This window comes from Ictalurus punctatus, chromosome 5 (genome assembly GCF_001660625.3).
Source record: "Ictalurus punctatus breed USDA103 chromosome 5, Coco_2.0, whole genome shotgun sequence".
Classification (NCBI taxonomy): domain Eukaryota; kingdom Metazoa; phylum Chordata; class Actinopteri; order Siluriformes; family Ictaluridae; genus Ictalurus; species Ictalurus punctatus.
In genome coordinates this window covers 22,511,633-22,538,626 of record NC_030420.2, presented here as the reverse complement: position 1 = coordinate 22,538,626, position 26,994 = coordinate 22,511,633, and the positions used below count along the sequence as shown (strand labels likewise).

The window sequence follows — 26,994 nt, the reverse complement described above, 5'->3', positions numbered from 1 at the left end:
AGTGTAATCCATTTTGGATTTGTATGGTTCTTTCTTTTATCTCTCTTACTTTTTCTATTATGGAAATTATGAAAAAAATGTGTATAGCAAAGCATGTAATTACATATTTACTTACTACTAGATAGTGATCTGTCTTGAAACTCCACACTCTCTATGATGAAATGTGTCTTTAGTTCCTTAGTATAATGAAGTCACTGTAATTCATCCCCAGAGACCTACACACTGCAGCATTAAGACCGTACCAGAAAAAACAGTTTAGACTCACCGTGTTTCTGTTTTACAGATGACAGGGGGCAGCTCGTCCTGATGAAATCAGTAGACCATGGAGAGACATTTAAGACAATAGCTGAAAAGATCTACTCCTTTGGGATTGGTGGCCGTTTCCTCTTCGCCTCAGTCATGACTGGAACAGTAAGCATTACACCGTCATAGTATGAAGGCGCTGTATGTGTAAAGATCTCAGTAATGTTCGCAGTAACCTGCATATGCACAATTTATTTCCATGAGAGTTTTATGTGGTGTCTTGACTAAAAAACATGTCTCACTTAGGGAATGATGCGGATGATCCATGTGTCCACAGACCAGGGTGAGGAGTGGAACATAGCTCAGCTTCCTCCTGTAGGTCATGAGCAGTTCTACTCTATACTGGCAGCCAATGACGAAATGGTCTTTATGCATGTAGATGAACCCGGGGGTGAGATTTTTTTTCTCAGTCTGTTGTTGCAAAGTAGCATAATAAATAAGTATTCTGATAGTATATCAGTAAGATATTTTTCCCTATGTTGAGCATGTAAATAATTAATGAGGGCAGGTGGCTTTGTCCAATCACAGAGCACTACTTCGTCCAATTACAGAGCAAGTATATTGTGCCAGTGAAAGTCTCAGTGTCAGCGTTTATAATACCTCAGGCACACTTAATTAGTAGCGATGCACCGAAAGGAAAATTCTGGGCCGAAACTGAATATTCAGGACGCACTTGGCCGAAAACCGAAACGGAAAAACCCATTTTAAATTTGGTTTTTTGTATTATTGCGTTAATATTAGACTTTTTAATTAATTTCATTATTTTAATGAATCTGAATTGAAAAGCTACAAACCAATGAAATGATCACATTTTTATTATTTTATTATTATTAACACAGCAAAACAAAAACAATATTAAATATATTATTCTTCATTCAGTTCTGTAACAATCAAATTTAACAGATTTTTATTTTATCCAATTATTCAAATAATGTAACATTAACTATTATGATATGCAAAACAGCAGTCAAGTAATGAACTCGGCAACTCGGATAACTGTCGGCTAGATCGAAAATGAAATCTGAGCAGTGAGGGGCAGGACAGAGCATGGCGGCTTATATTTTTGGCCTTATTTGTCTTTCGGCCAAAAACCTAAAATGCCGTTTTCAGCCGAAAATGTTTGGCAGCCAAAATTTTGGTGCATCCCTATTAATTAGCATTAATTAGTTAGTGAGAAATAGTATCGATGTTATAGTAGCACACATTACATTAGAGAGCTATCTACAGAGCTATACACTGATATAAACAGTTACTTTTGTGTTGTGACGATGCATTGAAGTGATAAGCAGTGGCCTATTGATAGGACTCGATAGATGGTACAGTATGGTACAGTAGGTGTGTATATATGCTGTTTTAATTAAATCTGTAAAGACTTTAATGTAGGAAACAATATCATGGAATAATTCTATTAAGTATATGATGTAGTATTATTAAAGCTCACATATTGTCCTGCTGTCCTCAGACAGTGGCTTTGGTACCATCTATGTGTCAGACGACAGGGGCATGGTGTACTCCAAATCTCTAGAGCGCCACCTCTACACGGCTACAGGAGGCGACAACGACTTCACAAATGTCACATCACTCCGAGGAGTGTACATGGCCAGTGTACTAGCTGAAGGTATGATTATAGTTGTGTCCCAAATGATTTACTATACATTATGCACTATGTACTCTACCATCAAGTGTATACATTTTACTAACATTATTTTACCAACTGGAAGTATAAGCCATTTTCTAGTCAATGGCAAATAATGTCAAATGCACGTAATGCGACGATGCTAGCTTTAGCAGTATACTAAAACGAGTCAAAGTAAACAAATTTCTTCATTTCACTGTTTGTCAGTATTACCTTTTATGCCCAACATGACCTTTTTTTTATTCCGAGTAAATTTGAGCCAGCATCAGCACTAGCCCCTAACCTCTTCTGCTACATAAGCAAAGTTACGACCGTCGAGTGTATGAAGCGTCCAACATTCCACACTTTGTTTTTTTTTTTTTGGTTGAATAAGTGCATCGTCTGGGTACTTGAAACGCTCTTCTTTTTGTTGGAATTTTCAGTGTGAACGCACTACTCACACTATGTATACTACAAAATGGCACAGAATAGTGCGTAAGTGTGTGATTTGGGATGCACGTTGAGTGTTATACATATATTAAATGGTAGGCTAATATATGTTCGAATATATGTGTTTTATAGCATGATTAGTCAAACTAGTACAGTTTTACAAACCACCTTACTAGACTACTGATTGATTTTTTCCCCCTCCTGCTCTTGTAGACGACTCTGTGCAGACCGTGGTGACGTTCGATCAGGGAGGCGAGTGGGTGCCCTTGAAGAAACCAGAGAACAGCCAGTGTGATTCCACAGCTAAAGATACAAATAAGGTGAGGGCCCATGAAAGATAGAATCCCGATTTATCGGCGAACAGCACTTTACTGTATCATAGAAACATGCAGGAAATTATTTAAAGCTACAGGATGTACAATTTTGGAATTCTGCCCTCTCCGGTAGAAAAATGCCATTCCAGGCTAACTATGGAAGAACCCTTCATAACATGGGTTGTGCACTTCTTCCTTCACTGTGTGTATTAATCACACAGCTGCGAGTCTACGTATTCGGATAAACTTCATGGCTGTGTTCCAAACTGTGCACTACAATGTACACTAAGTAGTATACTGAAATAGTAATGACACCGGTGATGTAGTAATGTCATATTTAGTACAGTAGTATGGAGTTTGGGATGCAGCCCAAGTATTTGTGGCTCACCATTTGTTACCACGACTGATAACTTTTGAAATACAAAAATACAGAAATCCACCAACACATTAGTCACTAGCTAGCAAAATCACTTGACAACGATATAACTTTCACAATAGGGATAAATTACATGACTATCATCTATCATTCACTAGTTTCCCAACAAATTAAGGGATAAAGAAATGCCTTATCTAATCAACAAGCTAAAATATTTCTTACTCGCTCACGTCCATTTGCTTAGCTTACTCTCTCTCTCTCTCTCTCTCTCTCTCTCTCTCTCTCCTGATTGGCTGTGGCTCCCGCCAGTCACTTTTGTGCTTGATGACGTTCTTATGTGGCACAATGACATTACACAAATCTGAGCTGGCATATGACAAATGCATACAAAATTTTATCCAGTTACAGCCCGACACCCCTGGCACAGTCTCACTTAAAGCTACAGTATGCACTGTAGCTTTAAATAATTTGTCTGCTTCTCTGTTGCTTGAGTTGTTTGCAATAGAATGTGGATTTTCTAAAACATTATAATGTCTAGTATATTTGTGTGCATTAATCTGCTTTTCATTTCTCCCCTTACAGTGTAGTCTTCATATTCATGCTTCTTACAGCATCTCCATGAAGCTGAATGTTCCAATGCTGCCTCTGACTGAGCCTAATGCGGTGGGACTGATAATTGCTCATGGTACTGTTCTCACATACACGCAGTCATACACTCACGCAGCTTTGTAGCGTAAATTCACATTTTGTTTACTGCACACATGGTCAGTAGGTCCAGCCGGACTCTTCTAGCTCCATTTCCACTAACAAGGTGCTGGTGCTGAACCCTAAACCATGCTGCACATTTTCAGTGCAAAAGACTAGGCACTTGGTTTGTAAAATTGGTTCGGTTCCAGGAACAAAGTTCTTTTTTGTTACTGGCGTTTGCAGTGAATTAAATAGGACATGCATTGCTAATGCTAAATCTAGCAACAAACCTGACCCTGTAGGATAAGCGGTATAGAAAATAGATGGATGGATTAGTAAGATCTCATATCTGATTTGGCTTGAAACAAGTGGAAACTTGAGCTGGTTTGCAAAAAGATTTGCTGGATTCCTGAACCTGCACTGGCTCCAGCACAGACACATTGTCAGTGGAAAAAGGGATGATCCTCTGCTGACAGTTGTTTGCCCTCAAGCTAATCGAAGAAGAGCAACACATACTAACCCTTTGGACAGTGTTTGACCTCAATCCATGAAATAGATGTACTTATGTCAGATACGATTAGGCCCTCTAACTTTTGAATGTAATTGAAGAAATGGAATGAGCAAACTAAGGCACTAGCTTTATCTTGGAAGTCTGTCACTCATAATCAGTCGTTATTGCATTTTGTATGTTCACATAATACACATACACATCTGCACACTTAATTCTGGGATACACAGTTATAAAGTCACGTAATATAGCCTGAGATAAGTATCGAAATTACTAATACAGGTACCAGCAGAACTCTATAGTGCCTGTAGTGGGATAACAGTATTTGCCTGTCTTTAATTCGCCCTGGATTTGACACTGTCAGTACTGCTCTCACTTTTAGGCAGCGTCGGCGATGCCATCTCAGTGCTGACTCCCGATGTATACGTGTCTGACGATGGTGGCTACACATGGCTGCGCGCTCTCAAGGGCCCCCATCACTATGCGATCCTGGACTCAGGAGGTTTGCTGGTGGCCGTGGAGCACAATCCCAATGTGCCAATTTCTGAGATCAAGTGAGTACCATGGCTAAATGTTGAGTTTGGTAAAATAAAAAAAGTATGTTCATGAGATGAGATTCATGTGCACATGACATTCATGTGCTCCCTTATCACCCTTAATCTTTGGGCTTTGCTACCATTAATGCAGTGGTTTTGAGGTTTTGATGCCCATCGACATTGCCATCAATTATTGTCATGGTTCAAGTGAATGATTAAAACTTTACGCACAAACAATTATAGATTTTTTTCACGTTTCTCTAACAAAACTTTAATTTTTATTTAAGTTTCACTGAAACGTTTTGATTATTTATTCTTTTTTTTTCTTTAAAATCATATATGGCAAATGTATTGGCACAACTAGAAACAACGCAAACAAAGCATCACCGCGGAAAAAAAATCTAATAAAAGAATCACCCCCCCCCCCCCCCAACCATATCCTGTTTCCTGGCATATTAACATGAATTTGCACATCTATAAAACCCCGTTGTCGCCCACCAGCATGGAAAAAAACGAAGAGCTTTATACATAGAAAAGATAAACCGTTGCAAAATTTGGTCACAGCAACACAAAATCGGTGTTCTGCTACATTCATCTCAGTATCTGATTTGAACTATATTTAAAACGTGTGGTGTCTATTAAAGAGAGAACTTTGATGAGCTTAAAATGTTCTACATGAACAGTAGAACATGTTGACTTTTGTGTTCAAACAATTCTGTAATTGACTTTGTACTGGAAAAAATATTAGCCCTTTTTTCTTTTTTTAAATAATATCGATCTTTATAAGATTTTCTGTTTTATTTGTTGTAACACATTTATTTAGCATTTTTATTGTTTGAGTCAGTTCTGAGGAAATTTTGCACTCGGTTGTGTGGGCCATGAGTCATAAAAAGCTGCAAACCTATGTACTTAACATTTTCTCTTTCATCAGATTTTCCACAGATGAGGGCCAGTGCTGGCATGTGTACAACTTCACCGAGGAGAAAATATACTTCACTGGGCTCGCCTCGGAGCCGGGGGCTCACTCCATGAATGTTAGCATTTGGGGCTACAGAGATTCCCTGCTAAGCCAGTACTGGGTCTCCATCACCATCGACTTCAAAGAGCTGCTCACTCGTGACTGTAAGTCATTTCAGATTTGGTCTTAGAGATCTCTTGCACTGTAGACTTTAGTTATCAAACATGCATGATTGGGCTGACCAAAGCCTTCAGTAGCAGCCTGGTCTGTTCGAAGTAAAGTCTGCAGGATGGTGCTTCTTCAGCATTGAGGGTGATGAGTCATATAAAGTATCTAAATATAATACAATCTGAAATCAGGGCCAGTACTAAGAGTGAGCAGTCTACTGTAACATTCTTTGAAAGTGGCTTTCCTTCATCATGCTAAAACGGAACTGATGCAAGTGTTAAAGTTCACATTTCTCTGACTCTCACGGTTGCCTGAATGAACCTCAGTACATATTATTCTTGATTTCTTATTGTCAGGTGATGATAACGACTATGTGCAGTGGCTGGCACATTCAGATGACATCAGCGATCCTACTGATGGCTGCATGCTGGGTTATAAGGAGCGTTTTCTGAGGCTCAAGAAGGACTCTGTGTGTTGGAACGGACGTGATTATGTCATCACCAAGCAGCCCACGCCTTGTACCTGCACACTAGATGACTTCCTTTGGTCAGTGTCCACACAAAATTTGCATATTTGCTTAAAGATTCGTCTTTAAATGTCTATATTTGCAAAAATATCATATGAACAGCAGTTAACATAGTTTTCAGTCTGTTTGTACATTTTATCTGGATGTATATTTATACATTTTTTTTTATTTTGGGTCTAGCGATGCACACCTCTAGTGTAATATGTTTGACTGAACAGTGCAAATACTTCCATAGGAGCCAGAACCTCATTCTAATTTACTCTAGTGGATTTGTGTCCAAAACAAAAACGGAAGAAATGTGAGATCTTATCACTTTAGCGTTCAAAGCTTATTAATGCTTTTCTCTCTATCTCTCAGTGACTTTGGATATTACCGTAAAGAGAACAGCTCAGAGTGTTTGGAGCAGCTTGAGCTCAAAGGCCATGATCTAGAGTTCTGCATCCATGGCAAGAAGGAACACCTACAGACCAACGGGTAATACGCCTTCCTTCTCTCATTTACTGCACTATTCTGCCGTCCTCTGTGCTCTCACATGTGTTAGCTGCAAAACATTCGGTACATCTTTTTTTTTTTTGTATTGACAACAGACAGAATTGAGGAAACCACATGACGTACTGTATTGCTATAATAACTCTTCCTGTCACCAGGTATCGGAAGATTCCAGGAGATAAGTGTGAGGGTGGCCAAAACATTGAACGAAAAGTGACTGATATGAGGAAAAAATGTGTCAGCGATCTACTGGATCCACAACTGCAGGTGAAAATACAGAAAGATCAGGAATATAACGAAGTGACATGAATCAGATAGTAAACGAGTGTGTTTTGTCAAATCGTCCTCTAACTGCATTTGCTGTGTTTTAATCCAATGTTTCTGTTAGACTCAGGAAGCAGAGAAACCCAAGCACTCTGCCGTTATTATCGTGGCGGTCATCGCCGTCCTGCTGATCGGTTGTGTAGCTGGGGCTCTTTTTGTGAAGAAGTACGTCTGTGGTGGAAGGTCTGTTCGCTTTCTTCCTTGAATCGTTCTCGTAAATAAACTGTTGTGCTCTCTACGTGCGAGTTATTTTAATATCTCTTTGCTGTGCTTTGCAGATTCCTGGTGCACAGGTACTCAGTCCTGCAGCACAACGCCGAGGCTAATGGCATAGATGGATTAGACGAGCCTTTGGATACGAACGTGGTAACCCCACACCCAAAGGTCAGCTTCCACGAGGACTCGGATGAGGTACGGTAACAGTCACCCACAATGCACCAAGGTTACTGGGTTAACACAGGTGCCAATATCTACAGTTATAGTTATAGCATCTATGATGTCAGTCAAGTATGTGGGATGTGAAAGATGTACATTTGCTTCTAGTAGCAGTTACTTTCTAGGTGACCTGTGAATTAACAAGCCTCCATCTTGTGAACCAATAGAAACCATGATCTCTTTGGCCTGTAAAAAAAAAATGGAGGCGATGCTTATTATTAAGTAGCTGTAATTTTCCACAATGTTTTCTGCTACTGTTGTGTGGCAGCATATGAAAAAAATATTATCCGGCTTCTCCACTTATATGCTCTAGGGGTTTTGTGGTAAAATATATTTTTTTTCTCTATGCCTGGTAGGATTTTCTTGTTAACGATGTCGGCACATCTGGGTTAATAGTATCAATGTGACCTAGGCAAAGCAATGTTTCCAGGAAGCGTAGAAGGATTTTTGCATTTTCCACTTGCATTCAAAGCATTCTTGGATGAATCCACCACTCTGAAATCAAGTCAATGTTTTTTTTTTTTTTTTTCTTTCTGCAGGACCTTCTGGAATAACAACAGTGAGTCAGCACCAGCAGAAACTGGGAGCTCTCTGTCTCCTTTAATGCCTCAGGCATCTTTGCTGCTGTTTCTATTCCTGCTCTAAAGCACAACCCAGCCTCGAGTGTCTTCAAGCCTCGAATAACTTCGCTCTAGTTCCTGCTTCTTTAGTAGGAGTGAATTGCAGTTTTGTTACAAAAGCATCTCATGAATTTAGCTGTGCAGCCAGTGGTTAAATGACTTGAGCTAAGATAATCTCTTGCCTAGGGAGCAGGCTCCATAAGAGGACACTATCTCAGAATTAACAGCGGGGTATTTGTCGTGGCACTTAACTCTTATACAGAATGCTTCATCTTCTTTAGTAATATATGCAGTTCAGAATCAGTGTGGCCAAGTGTAGTGTATGAAGTTAGTCCAGGGATAACAGTGAATCATATCGCCTCAAGATTGGACAGAAGCATGAAATATGACTGTGATATTAGATATATTTTTGATATTAGATGTTTTTCCCCACCTCTGTTATTTGAATATATGATCCTATCAAATATAGAAGGTTTATCAAGTTGAATCACGTTGATCAGAAAGCAATACGATGCATAGATACAGCGCATCTGCATGTATCAGCATACTCATAGGCCATACTTTTCTCCATTTCTCAAAAATGGGGAAAGGACTAATTTAGTTTACTTCGAATAATGCTACTGTGTAGACGGTCATTATAATACTCCTTGTGGCTGTATAGATTATAGACCCGTCATTTAGAAGGTTAACTTATTTTACCCAGTGGAAGGGAAGAATTTAAACATGGACTTGTGTAAAGAAACGTGGTGGTTGTATGTGTAAGTATACTGTATATGTCCTGAGATAGTTTTATAGAAGACAATAATTTTGTGACGTTTTTGTGATGCTCAGCAGTTTTTGCACTGTGAAATAGAAAACACAAGGTAACACAAGGCCGACGGCTGCTTTTGTAAAAACGTCCAGTTGCAAGCACAAACCTGACTTTCCAAAGCCCTGCTTCTAGACGGGAGTCATAAAAAGTGTAAATGTTCTATCAGGGTAAACGTGAAGGAAACTCGTCGTTACACTCGAAGGTAGCACAAATATAATGTCTGACTTTTCCACATTTTGAGTTTGTATACTCAGGTGAAATTACCAGTAATTCCAAAAAAATTTAGCAATACCTTGTATTATGAGTAGCTGACCGTGAGATGTGAGATTAACGAATGCAGACCTGCCCCATTGTGTTTAACTCACGACGATGAAAGATTTCTCCCTCTCTGTAACAACCCAGGCTAAAGCTTTCGTGATTTTTTTTTCTTCTTCTTTCTAAGTCTGACTATTCAAATCAGTAGAACGTGACGCCTTTTCAGAACTTACAGACCTAGTTCATTCAGTGTTTGTTTGGTAGATTTTAGCTGCAGTATAACAAAACCGTTCTGTCACCTGCCTATTTTTGGTGACCCTTGGTGATTCCTTAAATGAATGCTTTGTAGTTAGCCGTTTTCTTTAGTATTTACAAAGCTGAAAGATAACTACAATATCTTCTTTATATATATATATATATATATATATATATATATATATATATATATATATATATATATATATATATATATATATTACACGACAGTTCATTCTCAGTTACACAGATATTAAGAGAAGTAATAATGGTGTGTATGTTCATTCAAGTGCCTAACGTGAAGGTATGTTTACCTTCAGACAAATAACTATTAAGCCCATCTTGTTAAATAATTAACTGTAAGGAGGCGGATTGTTGTCTCTTTAATCATTTACTCAGTAGTCGGAGGTGTTGGAACGGATTAATATGTCGCTTGATTTCTCTCCGTAAGGATCATGCGTGAAAACTGAAGGATTCTCATGAGGTTGAGTTTGATCTGTTACAAACAACTGGGGCTTAACAGTTTGTGATTTTTGGAAATCTATATATTTTCCTTTTCTCTGTTGTGTTTTAGATTTCATTTTAAACATGTACTTCTATGCATGCTATCTTAGCAAATAGGTCACATCGCACTCGGGTGGCGTTCGGGGTTAAAACTTGAGAGGACGGCAGCAGCACAAAGACTACATGGGTTTCCTACTTGAAGTAAAAATGTTTTGCTTTCTGGGTTGTAATACTTTTCTTGCCTTTGATAATCAATGTAAATACCATGAAGCTGGCTTTGTAAATATAAAACTGCAATACCTTTGTATTGGCCATTTTTGCTCTGTATATCTGAAATAAATAGACTCCACCCCATTTCTTTTTCTATTCCTCTGACATGACATTCATTTTATAATGTAGAACTATTTCTTACATTTGCATTTTATATACAAGTTCATGTACCGTTTGAGGTTAATATTTAATTATTATTTCAAACGTTCCCTGACAGTGCATTTAATATTCAATTCAAGAAACAGTTTATTTAGATCCTGTACAAGAAGTTGCCATCGCTGTCGTAAAACTCCCTGCCCTTTTGTTCTACTGCGCTGGGTTTTTCCTGGAGTGTGTGGATAAGTTCCTCCAGTCCTTCGTCTGTGAAAACCACTCCATCCCACTCCTCTTCCTCCTCCACTTCTACACCTCTCTCTTTAACACCTGTCGGCTCTTGCCTCACAGCAGGCTGCTCCTGTAATGTCCCCTGAGCCACTGCTGATATCTGAGCTGTCCTTATTGAAGGGGATGGAACGTTAGCAGCAGTTGGAACCAGTCCTGTCACACACTCTGTAGGTGTCAGAGCTCCACTGGTCAGGGCAACGAGTGTGCTCGTGTTCCCAGAGGAAATCAAGGCTGGTACACTGCTGGTGGGTAAAGGCAGTTGTGATTGGCCTTTTTGTGACTGATTCGTTTTATCGTTCTCGAGGAAGGTCTGTCTGACTGTGGTTAACACTGTGGCATCCTGTTTAAGCCTCCTCTCTGGAGGTGGGGTGAACTTGCTGTGAAGGACTCTGTAGATGACATCAGTGTTAACGGAGAAACCCTCCGCTAATCTCTGCACCGTCCATTCCTGTGGTGACTCCTGCTTTAGGTACCTGAAAACAGATCTTCAAGTCAGTTACTTCTAAGGAAATGGTTAATAAAACCTTCCCCAATATCTGTATAAATCAGATGCTGAAACAGCTTTAATATTCTCATCACTGTATAAAAGCACTGCATGTAGATCATTCCAGTGGCACGATTTGGTGTTTTCCCTGCTCTAAGGCCCTGTTTACACTAATGTGTTTTCGTTTTGAAATGAAAACGATCCTCATCCACACGAGGATCGTGTTTCAGAAACAATCTACGTCCACACTACATGACCAAAGACACAGGTCACATGACCATTCATGCACACTAGGCATGCGCATACATGTGTAAACAGCAAGTTGGTTGCTAGTCCAAACCGGAGTTCCATGTAGGCTTACGCCGCTTGAAATGAGATTTGTTTCTGATTGCTCTAATCATAGCTTGCCTCTTGCGCATGTAGGTAGCTGCAGTATTATAAAATACAGAATTTAACTGCACAATGGCTGCTAAGAATGACAACAAAGCAAGCAAAGTTTGCAGTTCAGTCTCCGTGTTGTGGTGCACATGATCAAGGTAGCGTAATGGTTACATGGTAGGGGCTTGACGAATCAGGGAAGGATACGCAATGATCCAGAATAGCTAATCCGGGCGAAATGTGGACGAAGCTACGCCTTTCTTTTCAAAAGTCTTCGTCTTGGTCTGTTTACACTGAAACACGAGCCCAGAGTTTTCAAACTAAAACGGGGTCTTTGGCGTTTCCAAAAGTCTCCATTTTCGAGGGTCGAAAACGCCGGAGTAGTGTAGATGACAGGTGTAACCGTAGCAAAAGTTATGCGTTTTAAAACGAAAATGTTAGAATTGGGAATGTTGGCACCTGGCTAGTTCAATCAGTAAAGCATGACGCTTGATCTCAGGGTCGTGGGATTGAGCCTGATGTTGGGCTCCAATCCCAGCCACTGGGGTAGCACCACACTCTCAGTGCTGGTCCCAAGCCAATTAAAATAGGGAGAGTTGCACCAGGAAGGTCGTCAGGCATAAAACCTCTACCAAATCAAATATGCGGATCGTAAATCGGATTTCTATAATGAGATGTGAGATTAATGAATGCAGACCTTCCCTAGGGTGTTTAACTCATAATGATGAAAGATTTTTCCCCTCTTTGTAACAAACAAGGCTGAAGCTTTCACAATTTCATTCAACTTCCTAAGTTTGACTATTGAAATCAGTACGTGACGCCTTTTCAGATCTTCACTGTTTGAGATCAAGTTCACTCAGCCAGTACGTTTACATGGACAACAATAATCTGATATTAACCCGATTAAGACAATACTCTGATTAAGAAACTACCATGTAAACAGCAATTTTTTTAACTGAGACCTTTTAGTTGGACTCATGTTCCACGCACATGAATTGAATTGGGCTTTGGCTGAATGCGCGTCATCATGGTCACCTGATCCGTCTTGGTCCAAATCTGTGGAAAATCTGCGTTCATTTTTGAAACAAAAAAAACGCAAACTCTTCAGAATATTGCGGAGTTTGCTTGATTTTGCGTTAATTTCTATGATTGCAAAATTGCAAACTCCTGGAGGGTCTGATTAATATAGAGGACTCCTACAGTACCTGATCTGCTGAATGGCATCCCAACTTAATCTTCTTTCCGGGGCTCCGGCGCTGCTCAGCTTCCGCCGGATCTTGTGAAATTTGGCAGACTTCTCTCTTTTCCTCTCCTCTCTGCACAGTAAGCAGATAACAGAAACAAATAATCAGTGACGACTGGAGAGTCGCTAGTTGAGCAATGCATTATATCACAAGTGTTTAGAGTCTGTAATACCCGACTGCCTTCATGCCATGTTCCCTCCGAATGCCAAACATCACAAACAGAAAACTTGCACCACTGTCATTCAAACCAAAAATACTAAATGTTTGGCCTTTTTATGTAATTTATTGACAACATACGTATAGTCAGTCTGCTTTTTGTTTCCCCTCCCAATGCATTTGGGGGAGGGGAGGGGGTGCTTTTTGCGTTCATCTTATGTAATCACAACTTCACATGGAGAACACAACACCATTCACCATATTAAAAAAGAAATTATTTTGGTGCTATTATGTGCAGCAGTGGAGCTCTTCTGTGTTCCACAGAATCCCCTGCCACTCATGGTACACGTGTGTTGTGGAAAATAATGATGTCGTCATCAGATAAAACATATGCACGGGCTACTTTACTTGCTGACGGAGTGCAGACCAGAGTACTAGTTGCGTTCTCATTCCTGGGAATCGTGGCACAGTTTCAGTACTGCGGTGCGCTTCCCGGTCCGCATGACTGCTTTCACATGACCAATTTTTCACGCAAACCGTCCTCTGTTTCAAACTAAACTGCCAGTGTGAAAGCCCCCTTAAGGTTGTGCACCAGGATTGGGATCCTGTGGGACGCAAAAAAATCGTCACGATTCGGGCAGATTATTCTTTCTTGCAGGTGAGATTTGGTGATCAGATATGAAGCTCAAGGGACAAACAAAGGCCATGTTCATTAACATGAGAGTGTATATGGCTCTTGCACCATTCATACATCATCAGTAACTCTGGTCATGGTCACAGTAGTTTGTTAGAGTGTAGTACAAACAAAAGTAACTGCAGGAACAGGAGGGATTAGTCAAGAGTGTCTGTGAAAGTTTTCAGCATTACTTCGAGAGCAAGTGGGAATGGGATTCAAAAGACAATCCTGCGCACTCCTCTACTCTGTGTGATCACCTGACACGGCTGTCACTGATAGTTTGTATGAATCTACAGCCTTGGATAAACAGAAATCAGCCCCAGCTTTGCCTCTTCATACTATTGTGTATTTTTCTTACAACCGTTGTAGGCACTGTTCATATCACCTTAACGTCCCAGTGAAGCACCTCGAAACACGCAGAATCATTTGGTGTTGCCGAAATTTAAACTAAACCAGGAAGTCACAGTGGGATGTATCGGGTAGCTCCTCCCCTTTTGAAATAGCCATTAACGTTTAGCTTTGTTTACCCCACCAAAGCTGTACTTGACAGTTAATACCATGGTGTGACACTTCGGATTCTAGAGAGCATTTGATTGGACGGAAAATCGGACGAGAAGCCAACGTGCAGAATGATGTCATCAAAATTGTTGCTCTGTATTGGTGGTAGAGAGAGAGCTTATAGATCATTGGTTTTCAAAGTGGGAGCCACGGCCACCCTGGGGACCACCAGGCGTGCCAGGGGGGCCTCAACAATTTTGGTATGCCCATCCCTCCCACTATTCCTAATGTAATGTAATGTAAAGATGCAAGATGTTATTATTAATTAAAAAAAGGGGGATGTATTCAGAAGTCTGTATTTTTAATGAGTTTTAAAGACATCTTGCAAAAGGGGGGCCTCAGTCAAATGTTAATGCCATTTGGGGGGCCTTGCCCTGGAAAAGTTTGGGAACCCCTGTTATAGATAACCTTAAAGCAAACATTCGTACAAAAAACCACAAAACTTACATTTTGTTTTCATTGGGACTTTAAGACATTTGTTAAGCGCAACTAATCTGACGCTGATGACAAAAATGAAACCTTATACTGATCTACGAAAGTTATACCAGCCACCCTGTACATAATCGTGCTCACATCCCAAATTACAGCCACAGTACTCACTTCACAAGAGCCTCCAGTTTGGATTCCACTTCATCCATGTCAAGGTCATCCTCTGAAAAGTCCTGCTGCTCTGTCCTTCTGTTTCCTGAGAGGGAATGACTGTGAGTAGCAGAAGCCGTCCAGCTCCTGGCACTGCGACTGGCATGGCGACAGATCAATACTGGAAGAGAAGCCAGCCTCACTGCCACCGGGCCGGCCATGCTGAACATTGTGAACATGCTGATTCACCAACAGAGTCTGGCACACAGGATGATGAGCTGTGTTAACAAGACAGACAGACAAATAAATAAATAAATATTTCTTAACAGCAACGACATGAACGTCTTAGTTATATAGTATTTAGATCATAGTATAAAGACCAACTCCACTTTTATTGGGATTTTATTAAATACTCGAGAAACATATTCATGCTATACTATACAATGTAAACTGTGTATTAATTTAAGAAAGCGACAGAAAAACAGCCAGCTTACCAAAATGCCTTATAATGGCAAAACCCCGTAACAAGTCAAAGAATTTCTTTTTTTCTTAACTCAGTAAATAAAACACACACGTGAATAAACACTTCCATCAGCGCTTCTCCATGTTCGAGGTTATGTATGTTGCACCGGAACTACTTCCCGTGCGCAGAGAACACCCACCATATTGGAAGAGGCAATTTGCAAACCAACAAGGCTAGGAAGCTGAAAAATACGGCCCAATTCGCGCATTTGCGCACTATTCTATATTGTTTTGTAGTAGTGTGCGCACAGTGAAAATTCCAAGTAGAAAAAAATGCACTTTAAATACCCGGTTGATGCACTTGATAAACCGAATTTTTTTTGGACACTTCATGCACTCAACTGTCGCAGCTTTAATTACGTGCATAGGGGGCGGGGCTATCTGACTCCGATGTTGATCTTATAAAATTCATACATTACAGGGTTGAGTACATATTGCATAAGTGCATAGTGCGTCATTTGGGACACAATTATAATAATATTTGCTATAATTTATTTTTGTTCGGTCGATTTTTGTAAACAAATTAATGAGTATAACAATACATTTTTAACAATAAATATGTTATAAATTTTGGAATTTACTATCTATACTGCCAGCAGCAGTGGGACGAGTTGTAGGCTAAATGTGCATTTATGTGCCAGGCTTTTACTTCTATCGACAAATAATAATAATAATAATAATAATAATAATAATAATAATATTCATAATCATCATAATCATCATCATCACCATCGTCATTATCATAAATAATTTTAGAGGATACATGGTAGTATTTACATAACAGATATCAGCAATAGCAAGATTGTAAAAAAAGAATTACATTTTTAAAAATCAGTTTAATAAAAGATTATGTGAAAAAAACAACGATATATTCACCATAAATTGATCAAGAAGACAACCGCAGCTACTATAAATTACACTGTTATAAACAAACCAGACAAACTAATCCTTGTACTAGATCACAAATCCATCAAATCAACGACATTATACTGAAAAGTTGTCCCTTCTAAAATGGCGGCGCAGTTGACGTATTTGGCTCAGTCCCAGTGACGCGTGCCCGTTTGTTGCGTTTCCGCTCCGTTTCACAAGCAGTCTCTTCTTTCTGAGTATTTTCCCCACCCGTCTTCATCGGAGTTCCGATTGGCTAACAGTATCAGACCTTCTGCACTAGGATTGGCTTGCAGCATCTATCCAATAGGAGGACAGCCAATCTCGGCTCAGAAGGCGGGATTTGTTTGAATGCGGGTGGAAAACATTAACGTTTCTTCTCGGCGTTGTTCATTTGCGCCATTTTGTCAGCAAAGCTGTGGTGATTGGATTTTTGAGCTCTGTACTGGAGCCAATCAGAAGGGAACCGGACAGCTGAGAAACGGTAAAGAGTGCGCGGCTCGAGAGGAATGGTGCCTCACTACACCGATTGGTTTGTCATTGACCAACCAAATGACTAACTCGACAGAAATTCAGAAATCAACTCGGTTCCGTGAGGAATAAGAAGCGACACGGTGGGGATGTAAACGGGGATAAAATGGAGGACGCTGTGTTTGAGCTCGCGCTGGCGTTAGAGCTCGCGACACAACAAAAGAGCTCATTTAGCTGGTTAGCTCCTTTATCTAGTATAGTTTCTGTACCTAGTTAGCAAACAGAGACGCTAACCAGTTAGTAATTTAACAGTCCCTGTAAAAATAAATAAATAAATAAATAATAACCACCAATTTCCCTCGGGATTAATAAAGTATCTATTCAAAATTAATCCTTGAATGTAAGAATCAAGCAGTTAGGTTTGTTGTGTCGTTTATACCTAGCATACTAGCTATTGTGTTATATATATTTATATATATATATATATATATATATATATATATATATATATATATATGTATATGTATAATGTGTGTATATATAAAACAGCAGCAAAATAAAGTTCTTGTTATTCTTACTACTTAATCACTTGGACTTAAATGTTATAAACTATAATTCACATAGTCAGAGATGCAGATGTAGCTACAATGAGATCAGATCCTTTGGACAGTTTGAGCCGGATTGTGGGCTGAATAACTTGTCATGCTAAAAAGTCTGGCCTGTTTCCATACCTGTGTAATGCATTAATAAAATGCTCCTTCTGTTCCAGATCTGTGAAACTGCTGGAGAAAATGGAGCAGTACACCTCCACGAGCAGTGGGGAGCAGATAGTTGTACAAACAGCGAATGGACAGATCCAGCAGCAGGTAAGCAAAAGAGGGGAAAAGTCCACCTTTGGTCTTAATGTAACTATAAAGCGAGTAGAATGACAAACATGTACAACCGTCACGTACAAACACAAATGGCGGGGATGCATCACTCGCGTTTCCGCTCAATTTTCAATGCAAAATCAATATCAAAGTTCAAAGTATTTGAGAAACGTCACAGACTGTGATTTTGTTAATGTCCTGTATTCGCTTGGCTGTTTTGTCTTAAGCCGGGTTTACGCTGTATGATTTCAGCCACGATTTGGGCGTCTGAGACAAATTTTGAGAATCCTGAGAGATTATAATCCTAGGCCAAACTGTAGTCTTTGATCGCTAGTTAGACACATTCCCCGACAGCCGATTAACATCCGTTGTGATAAAATAATTTTTCCTCCGATTAAATTCTGGCAGTGTCAGAAGATTTGAGGCACATCCTGTGGCTTCTCCTACTCCGTACAAGTCTTCTTGTGTGTGTCTTGACCATCGTACAGTCCTACATTAATGACAACCGAGATAATACAGTGTGACATGGTTTAAGCCGGGTGCACACGGTGTGATTTTTAATAGTCCTTTGCGACTGTTTCTTGTCAGACTGTACAAACATGATCCCCGCTGTAAGCCATGTCATACAATAGGATCTCATTTGTTATTAACGTCAGACTGTACGACGGTCAAGATGCACGCAAGAAGACTCATACGGAGTAGGAGAAGCCACAACAACTTAATCGGCTGTTGGGGAACATGTCAAACTGGCGATCAAAGAGTACAGAGTTTGGCCTAGGATTATAGGAATCTTCTAGGATTCTCAAAATTTCTCATACGACCAAATCGTGGCCAAAATCGTACAGTGTGAACCCAGCTTTATAAAGAAATCGGTGTTACAAGCTTTTACAGCAACAAAGAAGGAAAAAATTACAATGGACTGGATCAGGACGTAAATGGGTTAAATCCAGTTCAATACAGACTCAGCACTTCGAGTTCGTACAGACCTGCCAACCTTCCCAGTATGAGTTATTCCTCAAAAATAAGCAAAATAAGAAATCCTGCTTGATTTTTGCACTTAAAAGGTGTGCCGACGTAGTGGCCTCGCATACTGTCAAGGTAAACTGAATATTTTGAGTTCATTAACGAGAAATAAAATCTAGCAATGTGTATTTGACTTAGCAACCGTTAGACATAAGTAACATCAGTTTCAACTCTTAACACTTTACAAATAATAGTAATGCTAACTAGAAAGTGATTCTGAGGGACATTATACAAGCAATTTATAAGAGGACTATACTGTTTTTTGTGTCATTTTCACCTTCCTCATCAGGGAAGCTATGCATTATTCCTCTTTTGGGTTGGCAGGTTTGTTGGTATCAGCCCCGGTGCATCCCTAGATTGTGGTCTTGGGTGTGTGTTTATTTTATTTTTTTTATTTTTTATTTTCCCCAATATGTGCAACATACACTCGCTGAGCACTTTATTAGGAACACCTGTACACCTAATCATCTGTGCAATTATTTAATCAGCCACTCATGTGGCAGCAGTGTACTGCATAAATCATGCAGATATGGGGAGCAGCTTCAGGTAATGTTCACAGCAACCATCAGAATGGGGGGGATTCTCAGTCCCTGCGTCCGAAATCGCATACCGTGACAGTACATACTGAATTCGATGCAGTATGTACTGCACGGCGGTTGAAACAGTACGTACTAATCAGTATGTGTGTGTAGTATGACTACAGTCCCAGACATACTACATCCACCATCTTAGCATTGTCCTGTGACTTTCGACGTCTTCACAAACACAAACATTTTTAACAAGTTAATAATTTATTCAGGTATTGTTAAAAAAGTCCTGTTTAACCAAGGTTTAATATTTAAAAAGAGCCGACGCTGTCTTCCACAACTTATTAATTTTTTTTTTTTCTGAGCTCATCCGCACCAGTCCATAGTGTCCATCGGTTACACACGCCAAAATCTCGCCAGAAGCAGCACGCCATCCGGGTATTTCTCACTTATTGAGAATTCGGACACACTACCTTTCTGGCGTACTGATTTTCAACTACTGTGTAGTAGGTAAGTATGCGGTTTCGGAGTCAGGTAGTGATTTTGACTGTGGCATGATTGTTGGTGGCAGACGGGATTGTTGGTGACATTTCTACAACTGCTGATCTCTTGGGATTTTCATGCACAACAGTCTTTAGAGTTTACTCAACTTTTGATGAGAGAGGACAACAAAGAATGGCCAGGCTGGTTCGAATTGATAGAAAGGCTGCAGTAACTCGGATAACCACTCCGTATAAGTGTGGTGAGCAGAAAATACGTAACCTGGAGGTGGATGAGCTACAACAACAGAAGACCATGTCGGGATCCACTTCTGTCAGACAAGAACAGAAAGCTGCGGCTGCAGTGGGCACAGGCTCACCAAAACTCAGTTGAAGACTGGAAAAATGTAGCCTGGTCTGGTGAATCTCCATTTCTGCTGAAGCACACAGATGATAGGGTCAGAATTTGGCTCTAACAGCATGAATCTATGGACCTAACCTGCCTGATGTTAACCATCCAGGCTGGTGGAGGTGGTGTAATGTGTGAGGAATGTTTTCTTGGCACACTGGGCCATTTAATACCAAACAATCATCGTATTAATGCCACAGCTTATTTGAGTACTGTTGCTGACTTCCATTCATGGCCACGGTTTATCCGTCGTCTTCTTTTTCCAGCACGATAATGCTCCGTGTCACAAAGCGAAAGTCGTCTCAAACTGGTTTCATGAACATGACAATGGGCTCAGTGTTCTTCAGTGGCCTCCCCAGTCACTGGATCTGTCCAATAGAACACCTTTGGGATGTGGCAGAACAGGAGATTCGCAGCATGAAAGTGAAACACTGGCGGGAATTGTGTGATGCAGTTATGTCAACGTGGACCAGAATCTCAAAGGAATGTTTCCGACATCTTGTTGAATCCATGCCACGGAGACTTGAGGCTTTAAAAATAAATAAATAAATAAATAAAAAATAAAGAGCAAAAGGAGGTCCTACCCAGTGTATCAGTATCCTGTTCTTAATAAAGTGCTTGATGAGTGTACATAACTAATTTATAGGCTTTATGCATCCAAGACAATAATCCAGTAGCGTACCCCTTCACCAGGCCAACACTAGTTTTTATACCCCAAGAACCAGGTGTAAAGGTGAATCAGGAGTGATCTGGTTATATGGGCTTATTCACAGGGCACAGTCACAGCTGTACAGCTGCAGACCGAAGCGCCTGTCGTTACAGCAGCTGGTCAGCAAGTGCAGACGCTCCAGGTAGTTGTGAAAACTCCTAAGCTCGTAACTGTCGCCTGTTGCATGCAGCTTGTGTCCGTGTCGCTGTGAGCTGACCAGCATGCCTCAGTACTGTGCATAATGGACCAAGCTCCAGTTTCCAATGCCATGTGTTTCTAATGCTGATACTGCAAAACCTTTTTACTTTTTTTGTTACTCTGCAGCACTGTTGGTTGATCGAATTATCTTTAATAGCAGCTTAGCATAGATTAAGTGCATTAATATAAATCTAATGTGTTATTGTTTTTATAATAACAACTCATAGACAGGGACTTGTAATGGTTGGTGCTCAACATCCTAAACAGATTTAAAAACATGTTATTGAGCAAAGTAAAATGTATAGTTGTTGTTATGGTAACTTTTTCTGTACGCAGATGTTTAACATTTCTGGAAGGAGTCTCCTGTGTCAGTGCTTTGTAACAGCCACTACTCGAGAGTCTTGAGGGCTTTGAGGTGTAACATGATGGTTTGTTTTGAATCTTATTAAGTCAAGAGAGGGGAAGAAAGAGAAAAAAAATTGTTATGGAAAGAATGATGATTCATAAGAGGCAAGTTGTTTTCTTTTGCAGATGTTCCACAACATTAAACTTTACTATAGACTGATGAAAAGAATGTTGAGCTGCAGGGTGGTAATGCATCACACCACTTGTCGTTGATTATGTTCCTGTAATTGCATACCTTGTCGTGTTGTTACTTAATTAAAGAACAGTGCTTTCTGGAAACTCAGCCTTGATCTGTTATGAGGCAGGACGTATTTTTTTGCCTTTTGTAAACATTTTTCCTTTTGCACATCATGTGGCTTACCTGAGGTGTATTTTAAACTCGGATGTATATCCAACGAACGGACAAAAGGGAGGAGCATAGAAAGCTTTCTCTTATCACTGTTGAGCATTTTTTATGTTTGCAGGACGTTGCATGATTCTTCATCTGCTAAATCAGCTATTATAACGATTCCATGTTTTGTCTGAATGCTGTGTATGAGTAGAATGTTGTACCTATAACTTTATAGTAAAGCTGTGTTGAATGCACCCCCTAATGCATCATCTTCAGCATGTTCGAATATTGACCATGTTTGTCCTAAACATGTGAACAGTGCAGTCCTTCATTCAGTGTTCATTACCTACTCATGCCTCTTTTTGCTTTTGCCTTCAACTGGTGCATCACGATCACATTTACTTCTGTGGTATGATAGATTAATGCTTCCCAGCATGGGTCCTGGAGTCCTTTACATTTTAGTTTGTTTCCTGGTTAAATACACCATCCGAGTTTGCTTCTTAGCTGAATAATTGGATCAGGACAAAACAGTAAAATTTGGAGGACACTCCAGGCCCAGGGTTGTGAACCTCTGTGATGCATCATCGCCAACAAAAATGCACAGCCTAGATATTTCTTTGTCTAATGCATGCGAAGGTCTGTTCTCATTTACTAATGACTTTATTTGTAGGATAGCGCCAAACTAACTGTGTTGCTTGTGCCTGTGTGTAGGTCCAAGGCCAACCGCTTATGGTGCAGGTGAGTGGAGGTCAGCTGATCACCTCCTCAGGGCAGCCCATCATGGTACAGGCCATGTCTGGAGGCCAGGGCCAGACCATTATGCAGGTGCCTGTCTCTGGAGCTCAGGGCTTGCAGCAGGTAAGAACACACAAGAACTATCTGAACTAGAATAATCTACCAAGGATATCTCTTGCTTGTACTACAGTGTACAAAGAGCTACAATTTTCACAACATGCTCGTTACTGTGTCTCCTGCTTCGCTGTCCTTGGTGCTCAGATCCAATTGGTGCAGCCAGGGCAGATCCAGCTGCAGGGAGGGCAGACGCTGCAGCTGCAGGGGCAGCAGGGGCAGGCTCAGCAGATCATCATCCAGCAGCCCCAGACCGCTATTACTGCAGGACAGAACCAGGTCAGACATTCAGTCTTCCTTCTTACAACTTCATGACCTAATGCTTTGTTAGAAAGTAAATGGTCATAGCCAAATGTATTAAAATGTTTTAATATGTGTGACAGGGCCAGCAGATTACAGTTCAGGGCCAGCAGGTTGCTCAGACTGCTGAAGGCCAGACCATCGTGTACCAGCCTGTGAATGCAGATGGCACTGTGCTACAACAGGGTATGTTTTCTTTCTCGCACTCTCTTTCTCTCTCTCCTCTCTGTCTCGCTCTCCTCTCTCTCGCACTCTCTCTCTCCTCTCTCTTGCTCCCCTAATTGTTGGAGCTACTTGAATTTCATTTAATGACTGTTAAACAATCTTTGTAAATCAGTTACAAATTAAGTGAGCACTTGAATGTTAATGAGCCCTTGGCAGTTTGCTCTTCAAATTGTTTTACTTAGTCTGCTTCTAAAAAGTCCCATCTGGCCTGGTATATGAAATTAGACAATCTGTCGGGTCAAGCAACAATTTGAATTTGAAGTTGATTTTTTTTTTTTCCTGATCTGCTTCTTGTAGTCTCCATTTCTTTATTATATTAGCACGCTGTAAGTCCTCAGCTGCTTTCGGAGAATTAAAGGATTGTTGCACTCTAGCAACAGTTCTTGGGTGGTAAAGCTTTGCTGCTCAGTTTAGATTTGATTTGTTTTGAAGAATGATCATAGTTTACTAATCTAGGTGAGAGGTAAAATATAAAAAAGCGTACTATGAATCATCATCTTTTGTGACTAGTACAATACTGTATGTACCTGAGAGTTAAGAAACTTATTAAAATACTAAAGGCTGTTATTCCTTTATTGAGTTTGGTTGCATGTTATTCTGTCTTGCTATAACAAAGTAATACAATTTAAATAAGAGATTAATACTTGGACTTCTAACATTTTGATGTTTGCATGTAATTCTTCAGGCATGATCACGATCCCTGCAGGCACACTGTCTGGCACACAGATCGTTCAGGCAGCAGGGGGTGCCAACACTTCTACCACCAACAGTGGGCAAGGCACAGTCACAGTCACACTGCCAGTGTCCGGCAATATGGTTAGCGCTGGAGGGATGGTCATGGTAAGTGCTGAAATTCATTACAATACTATACAATACATCTTTATTACTCCCTGCACTGTGTTAATTTTATTCTATAATATATAATGTCAAAATTCACAGTTTCTCTTAAAGCTGCTGTCTGTGTATGTAAAGTTAGTGCTAAGTTCAATCATTTAAAAGGCTTTGATCTCTAAAATTTTGGGAAATTTGTGGTAGGTCAGAATAATTCGGTTGTGGATAATTTGGATATCACAGGATCCTCACTGTTTTAATGTTATGTAAATTAGAAATGATCGGGAAAGTGAGCTGAGCCTCTCCTAACAAATTAGTCATACAGCTGATCCGTGGTTGTCGTTGCCACCACAAAGTGGTGCTTCCTCACCTGTCCTTGCCAAAATTCCAGGAAACTCATATTTCCTGGTACCGGATTGATTATGTTAACATGTTTTTGGCCCATTTGGGCTTGTGTCAGATGGTGCCTGGTGGAGGAGGCACGGTACCCACCATCCAACGAATCCCGCTGCCTGGTGCTGAGATGCTGGAGGAGGAGCCACTCTATGTCAATGCCAAACAGTACCACCGCATCCTGAAAAGAAGACAAGCCCGTGCTAAACTGGAAGCTGAGGGCAAGATTCCTAAAGAGAGGAGGGTAAGTGACAGATGTCAGGCAATGACATGGCATAACATGGCTAATTGGTGTAGTATATAGAGTGCAAAAGGTTTGCTAATATAGTTTCTGTACTAGCTGTGATAAATGTAGAGTTCTCTAATGCTCAAATTCTCAGCTGTAAATGAAAAACTCAAGTCTATTTGACCTAATTCTTCCTCTTATTACTGCAGAAATACCTACACGAGTCACGGCACAGGCACGCCATGCAGAGAAAGCGGGGAGATGGTGGCCGCTTCTTTTCACCGAAGGAGAAAGAAGAAATGGCTCTAGCCATGCAGGTGAGACCACAGGAACAGGCCAGAGTCAAACAGGAGGACTTCCACAGAGTCACCGAAATCACAAGCTCACACTGGCAAACCGTGCCTCTTGCTTAGCTGCTGTTCTCTGCTCTCATTGACTGCTGAGTGCTCCTCTTCCCTTGCTTATGCATGCATTGGCAACACTCTGTCCGCATCCATCCTTCTTGCTTAGCTGAAGCATTGCTTTCTCAAACTGTTTTTCACAGGTGCTTTTGTGGTGTTGTTTTTTTATTTTTATTTGATTTTTTTCTGAAATGCTGCTTCATCAGCATTTTAACACCGGACAGTTTCACTGAAAGCCAAAGTTGCTGAGCTAAAGTCGGCAGAGCTTTTTGTACATACTGGTGAAATAGGATACTAGTCAGCTCTGTAGCACCCAAAAGCACATAGCCCACCATCATTCTTTATGTCTTTGCTTTTAAATATAGTGTACAGTTACAGAGTTATGATATTGTTCAAATGTTCGGGGGGGGGGGGGCTCTGCAAGTACAAAGTTTGCATTGGTGTTAAACAAAAATTAAATATCCGTTATGTTATTTGAATGTAAAAATGAATTTTGCTTAAAGAATGCTTACTGAGATGTTTTGTATTAAAGCATCTGGGCTCATGTTACCCTTTTCTATAAAAGAAACCATTTCCGTTTAGGAGAACAATGAGAGACTGTGTTAGCACAGAGAATGTCACGATGCAGTGTCTGTAAAAGAAGTTACTTTCCTCCTGTCTGTCTGATTTATCATTTATCCATCACATACTGCATTCCTGTTTAATTTTTGTGTTCATTCTCTGCCTGTATTATTATTTTTTGTTGTTGTAATCCTTGCACCCTGCTTCTTTGTTGCCATGTGTTGTGATTTTATCCGTTTTTTGAATAAATTACTCAGAACATTAAAATGTTCACCAGCTTGCTCCCAAAACTTTATTGGCTTCACATAAAACGTTCATTTTTCTTTTGTGTTGTTGCATGCCATTCTCTCGTCTAATCATTCATTCATTTTATCAACCACTGGCTATACAAATGTTCAGTCTTGGGTTAAAATCTTTATATAAAGATAAAAATGTATCTTCTTTCTGTGAAGATTTCCACAAATTGGTCAGTGAGGAAATATAGCATAAAACATTTGGTCAATTATTAGCCTATGTAATTAGCCTAGGGTGTGCTTACCTCAACTCATTTCATACACAGCTGTGTGTTCGCATATATTGGTTCATGTTAACTAGTAAAGAAACCGATGCTGAGTCGAGTGTTTCTGTATGAATTATGTGCGTGTAATAATTTAACCAACTGCTTACACAACCCTCCTTCCTTGTTTGTAGGAGCAGCAGGAGCAGAATCAGGCAACAGAAGAGACAGTGGCCCAGATAATACGGGTATCATAGCAACAAATGGCATCTTAAAAAAAAAGTGTTTGTCACTTCTAAATGCAACTGTAGATTAACAGGGCGATACAGTGTGTATCTCTCCTCTCGTTTTGCCATTAACACTAGTGACAAGCATAAAAAGCGTTTTTTTTTTTTTAATGGTTAGTGAATATACTTTTCTGTTCTTAGGACACAAGCTTACATAATGTGACTTCTTCCTGATAAAAACCTTTGAACAAAATGTACAGTGACCCTTTATACATGTTATTTTACAGTAGTTTAGTTTTATAATTTCATCTGGTGTTTATGCATCATTTTAAATGTAAGGATGGTGAATCTGTAATGTATGTAGTGTGATTTGTAATGTTTATTTTATATATTTAAGCTTTAGTGCAAGACCATATTTATCTTGTATTAACGGAAATTTGCTGTGAGTATAGGTGGGCCAAACAAATCTTTTTGCAAATTAGTCTATTAATCAGGGGATTTCTGATTCTGAGGCTTTCAGCCTTGTACATTATTACTTGTAATGTGAAGACTTTGTAACTTTCAAATTTTGATACCATCAGGATTTGTAATCTGAGAGAGGTCTTTTGTAGTGGCTTTGTTAGCCAGTATGCCTGCTCGACATGTCTTCCCTTTTCACTTAAAAACAAAAACAAAAGAAACCTTGTTGTCATGGCAGGCAAATGTATATATTCTTTTGATGAACAATGTTAAACACTAATCTCTTTTCAGATGATGAAATTTTGATTAAATTATGCAGTGGCACTTGTGCA

At 40.0% G+C, this 26,994-nt stretch overlaps 3 protein-coding genes across 13 annotated transcripts in view; 2 read left to right on the top strand and 1 right to left on the bottom strand.

The window, feature by feature from the left end:
- The window catches only part of sort1b (sortilin 1b), a 21,016-nt gene extending 10,528 nt beyond the window's left edge, over window positions 1-10,488 (top strand). The window contains exons 8-20 of the mRNA XM_017467726.3: window positions 284-411; window positions 550-694; window positions 1,766-1,921; window positions 2,582-2,688; window positions 3,641-3,743; window positions 4,636-4,807; window positions 5,721-5,911; window positions 6,272-6,461; window positions 6,799-6,915; window positions 7,089-7,197; window positions 7,319-7,437; window positions 7,533-7,665; window positions 8,229-10,488. Coding sequence (XP_017323215.2) covers window positions 284-411; window positions 550-694; window positions 1,766-1,921; window positions 2,582-2,688; window positions 3,641-3,743; window positions 4,636-4,807; window positions 5,721-5,911; window positions 6,272-6,461; window positions 6,799-6,915; window positions 7,089-7,197; window positions 7,319-7,437; window positions 7,533-7,665; window positions 8,229-8,243 — 1,685 coding nt within the window. The 3' untranslated portion in view covers window positions 8,244-10,488. The remainder of the gene's footprint in view (window positions 1-283; window positions 412-549; window positions 695-1,765; window positions 1,922-2,581; window positions 2,689-3,640; window positions 3,744-4,635; window positions 4,808-5,720; window positions 5,912-6,271; window positions 6,462-6,798; window positions 6,916-7,088; window positions 7,198-7,318; window positions 7,438-7,532; window positions 7,666-8,228) is intronic.
- ngrn (neugrin, neurite outgrowth associated) lies at window positions 10,179-17,615 on the bottom strand. Of its 6 annotated transcripts, none has more exons than XM_017467745.3 (5): window positions 17,476-17,615; window positions 14,885-15,141; window positions 12,856-12,966; window positions 12,613-12,717; window positions 10,179-11,261 (listed from the first exon to the last, which is right to left on the bottom strand). In XM_017467745.3, exons 2-5 carry the CDS (start codon window positions 15,100-15,102, stop codon window positions 10,655-10,657), a joined length of 1,041 nt encoding a protein of 346 aa, XP_017323234.1. In that variant the 5' UTR covers window positions 15,103-15,141; window positions 17,476-17,615; the 3' UTR covers window positions 10,179-10,654. The 6 variants fall into 6 exon arrangements, with proteins under 6 accessions (XP_017323234.1, XP_017323232.1, XP_017323233.1 ...); XM_017467743.3 differs by lacking the exon at window positions 17,476-17,615 and adding an exon at window positions 16,262-16,389; XM_017467744.3 differs by lacking the exon at window positions 17,476-17,615 and adding an exon at window positions 15,674-15,736.
- nfyal (nuclear transcription factor Y, alpha, like) lies at window positions 16,722-26,994 on the top strand. Of its 6 annotated transcripts, XM_017467738.3 has the most exons (10): window positions 16,722-16,757; window positions 17,514-17,610; window positions 20,825-20,905; window positions 22,406-22,552; window positions 22,691-22,822; window positions 22,927-23,029; window positions 23,754-23,908; window positions 24,360-24,536; window positions 24,728-24,835; window positions 26,171-26,994. In XM_017467738.3, the coding sequence occupies exons 2-10, from the start codon at window positions 17,536-17,538 to the stop codon at window positions 26,231-26,233; spliced, it is 1,041 nt and encodes a 346-aa protein (XP_017323227.1). In that variant the 5' UTR covers window positions 16,722-16,757; window positions 17,514-17,535; the 3' UTR covers window positions 26,234-26,994. The 6 variants fall into 6 exon arrangements, with proteins under 6 accessions (XP_017323227.1, XP_053536303.1, XP_017323221.1 ...); XM_053680328.1 differs by lacking the exon at window positions 26,171-26,994 and having other exon boundaries at window positions 20,825-20,902; window positions 24,728-25,751; XM_017467732.3 differs by lacking the exon at window positions 26,171-26,994 and having other exon boundaries at window positions 24,728-25,751.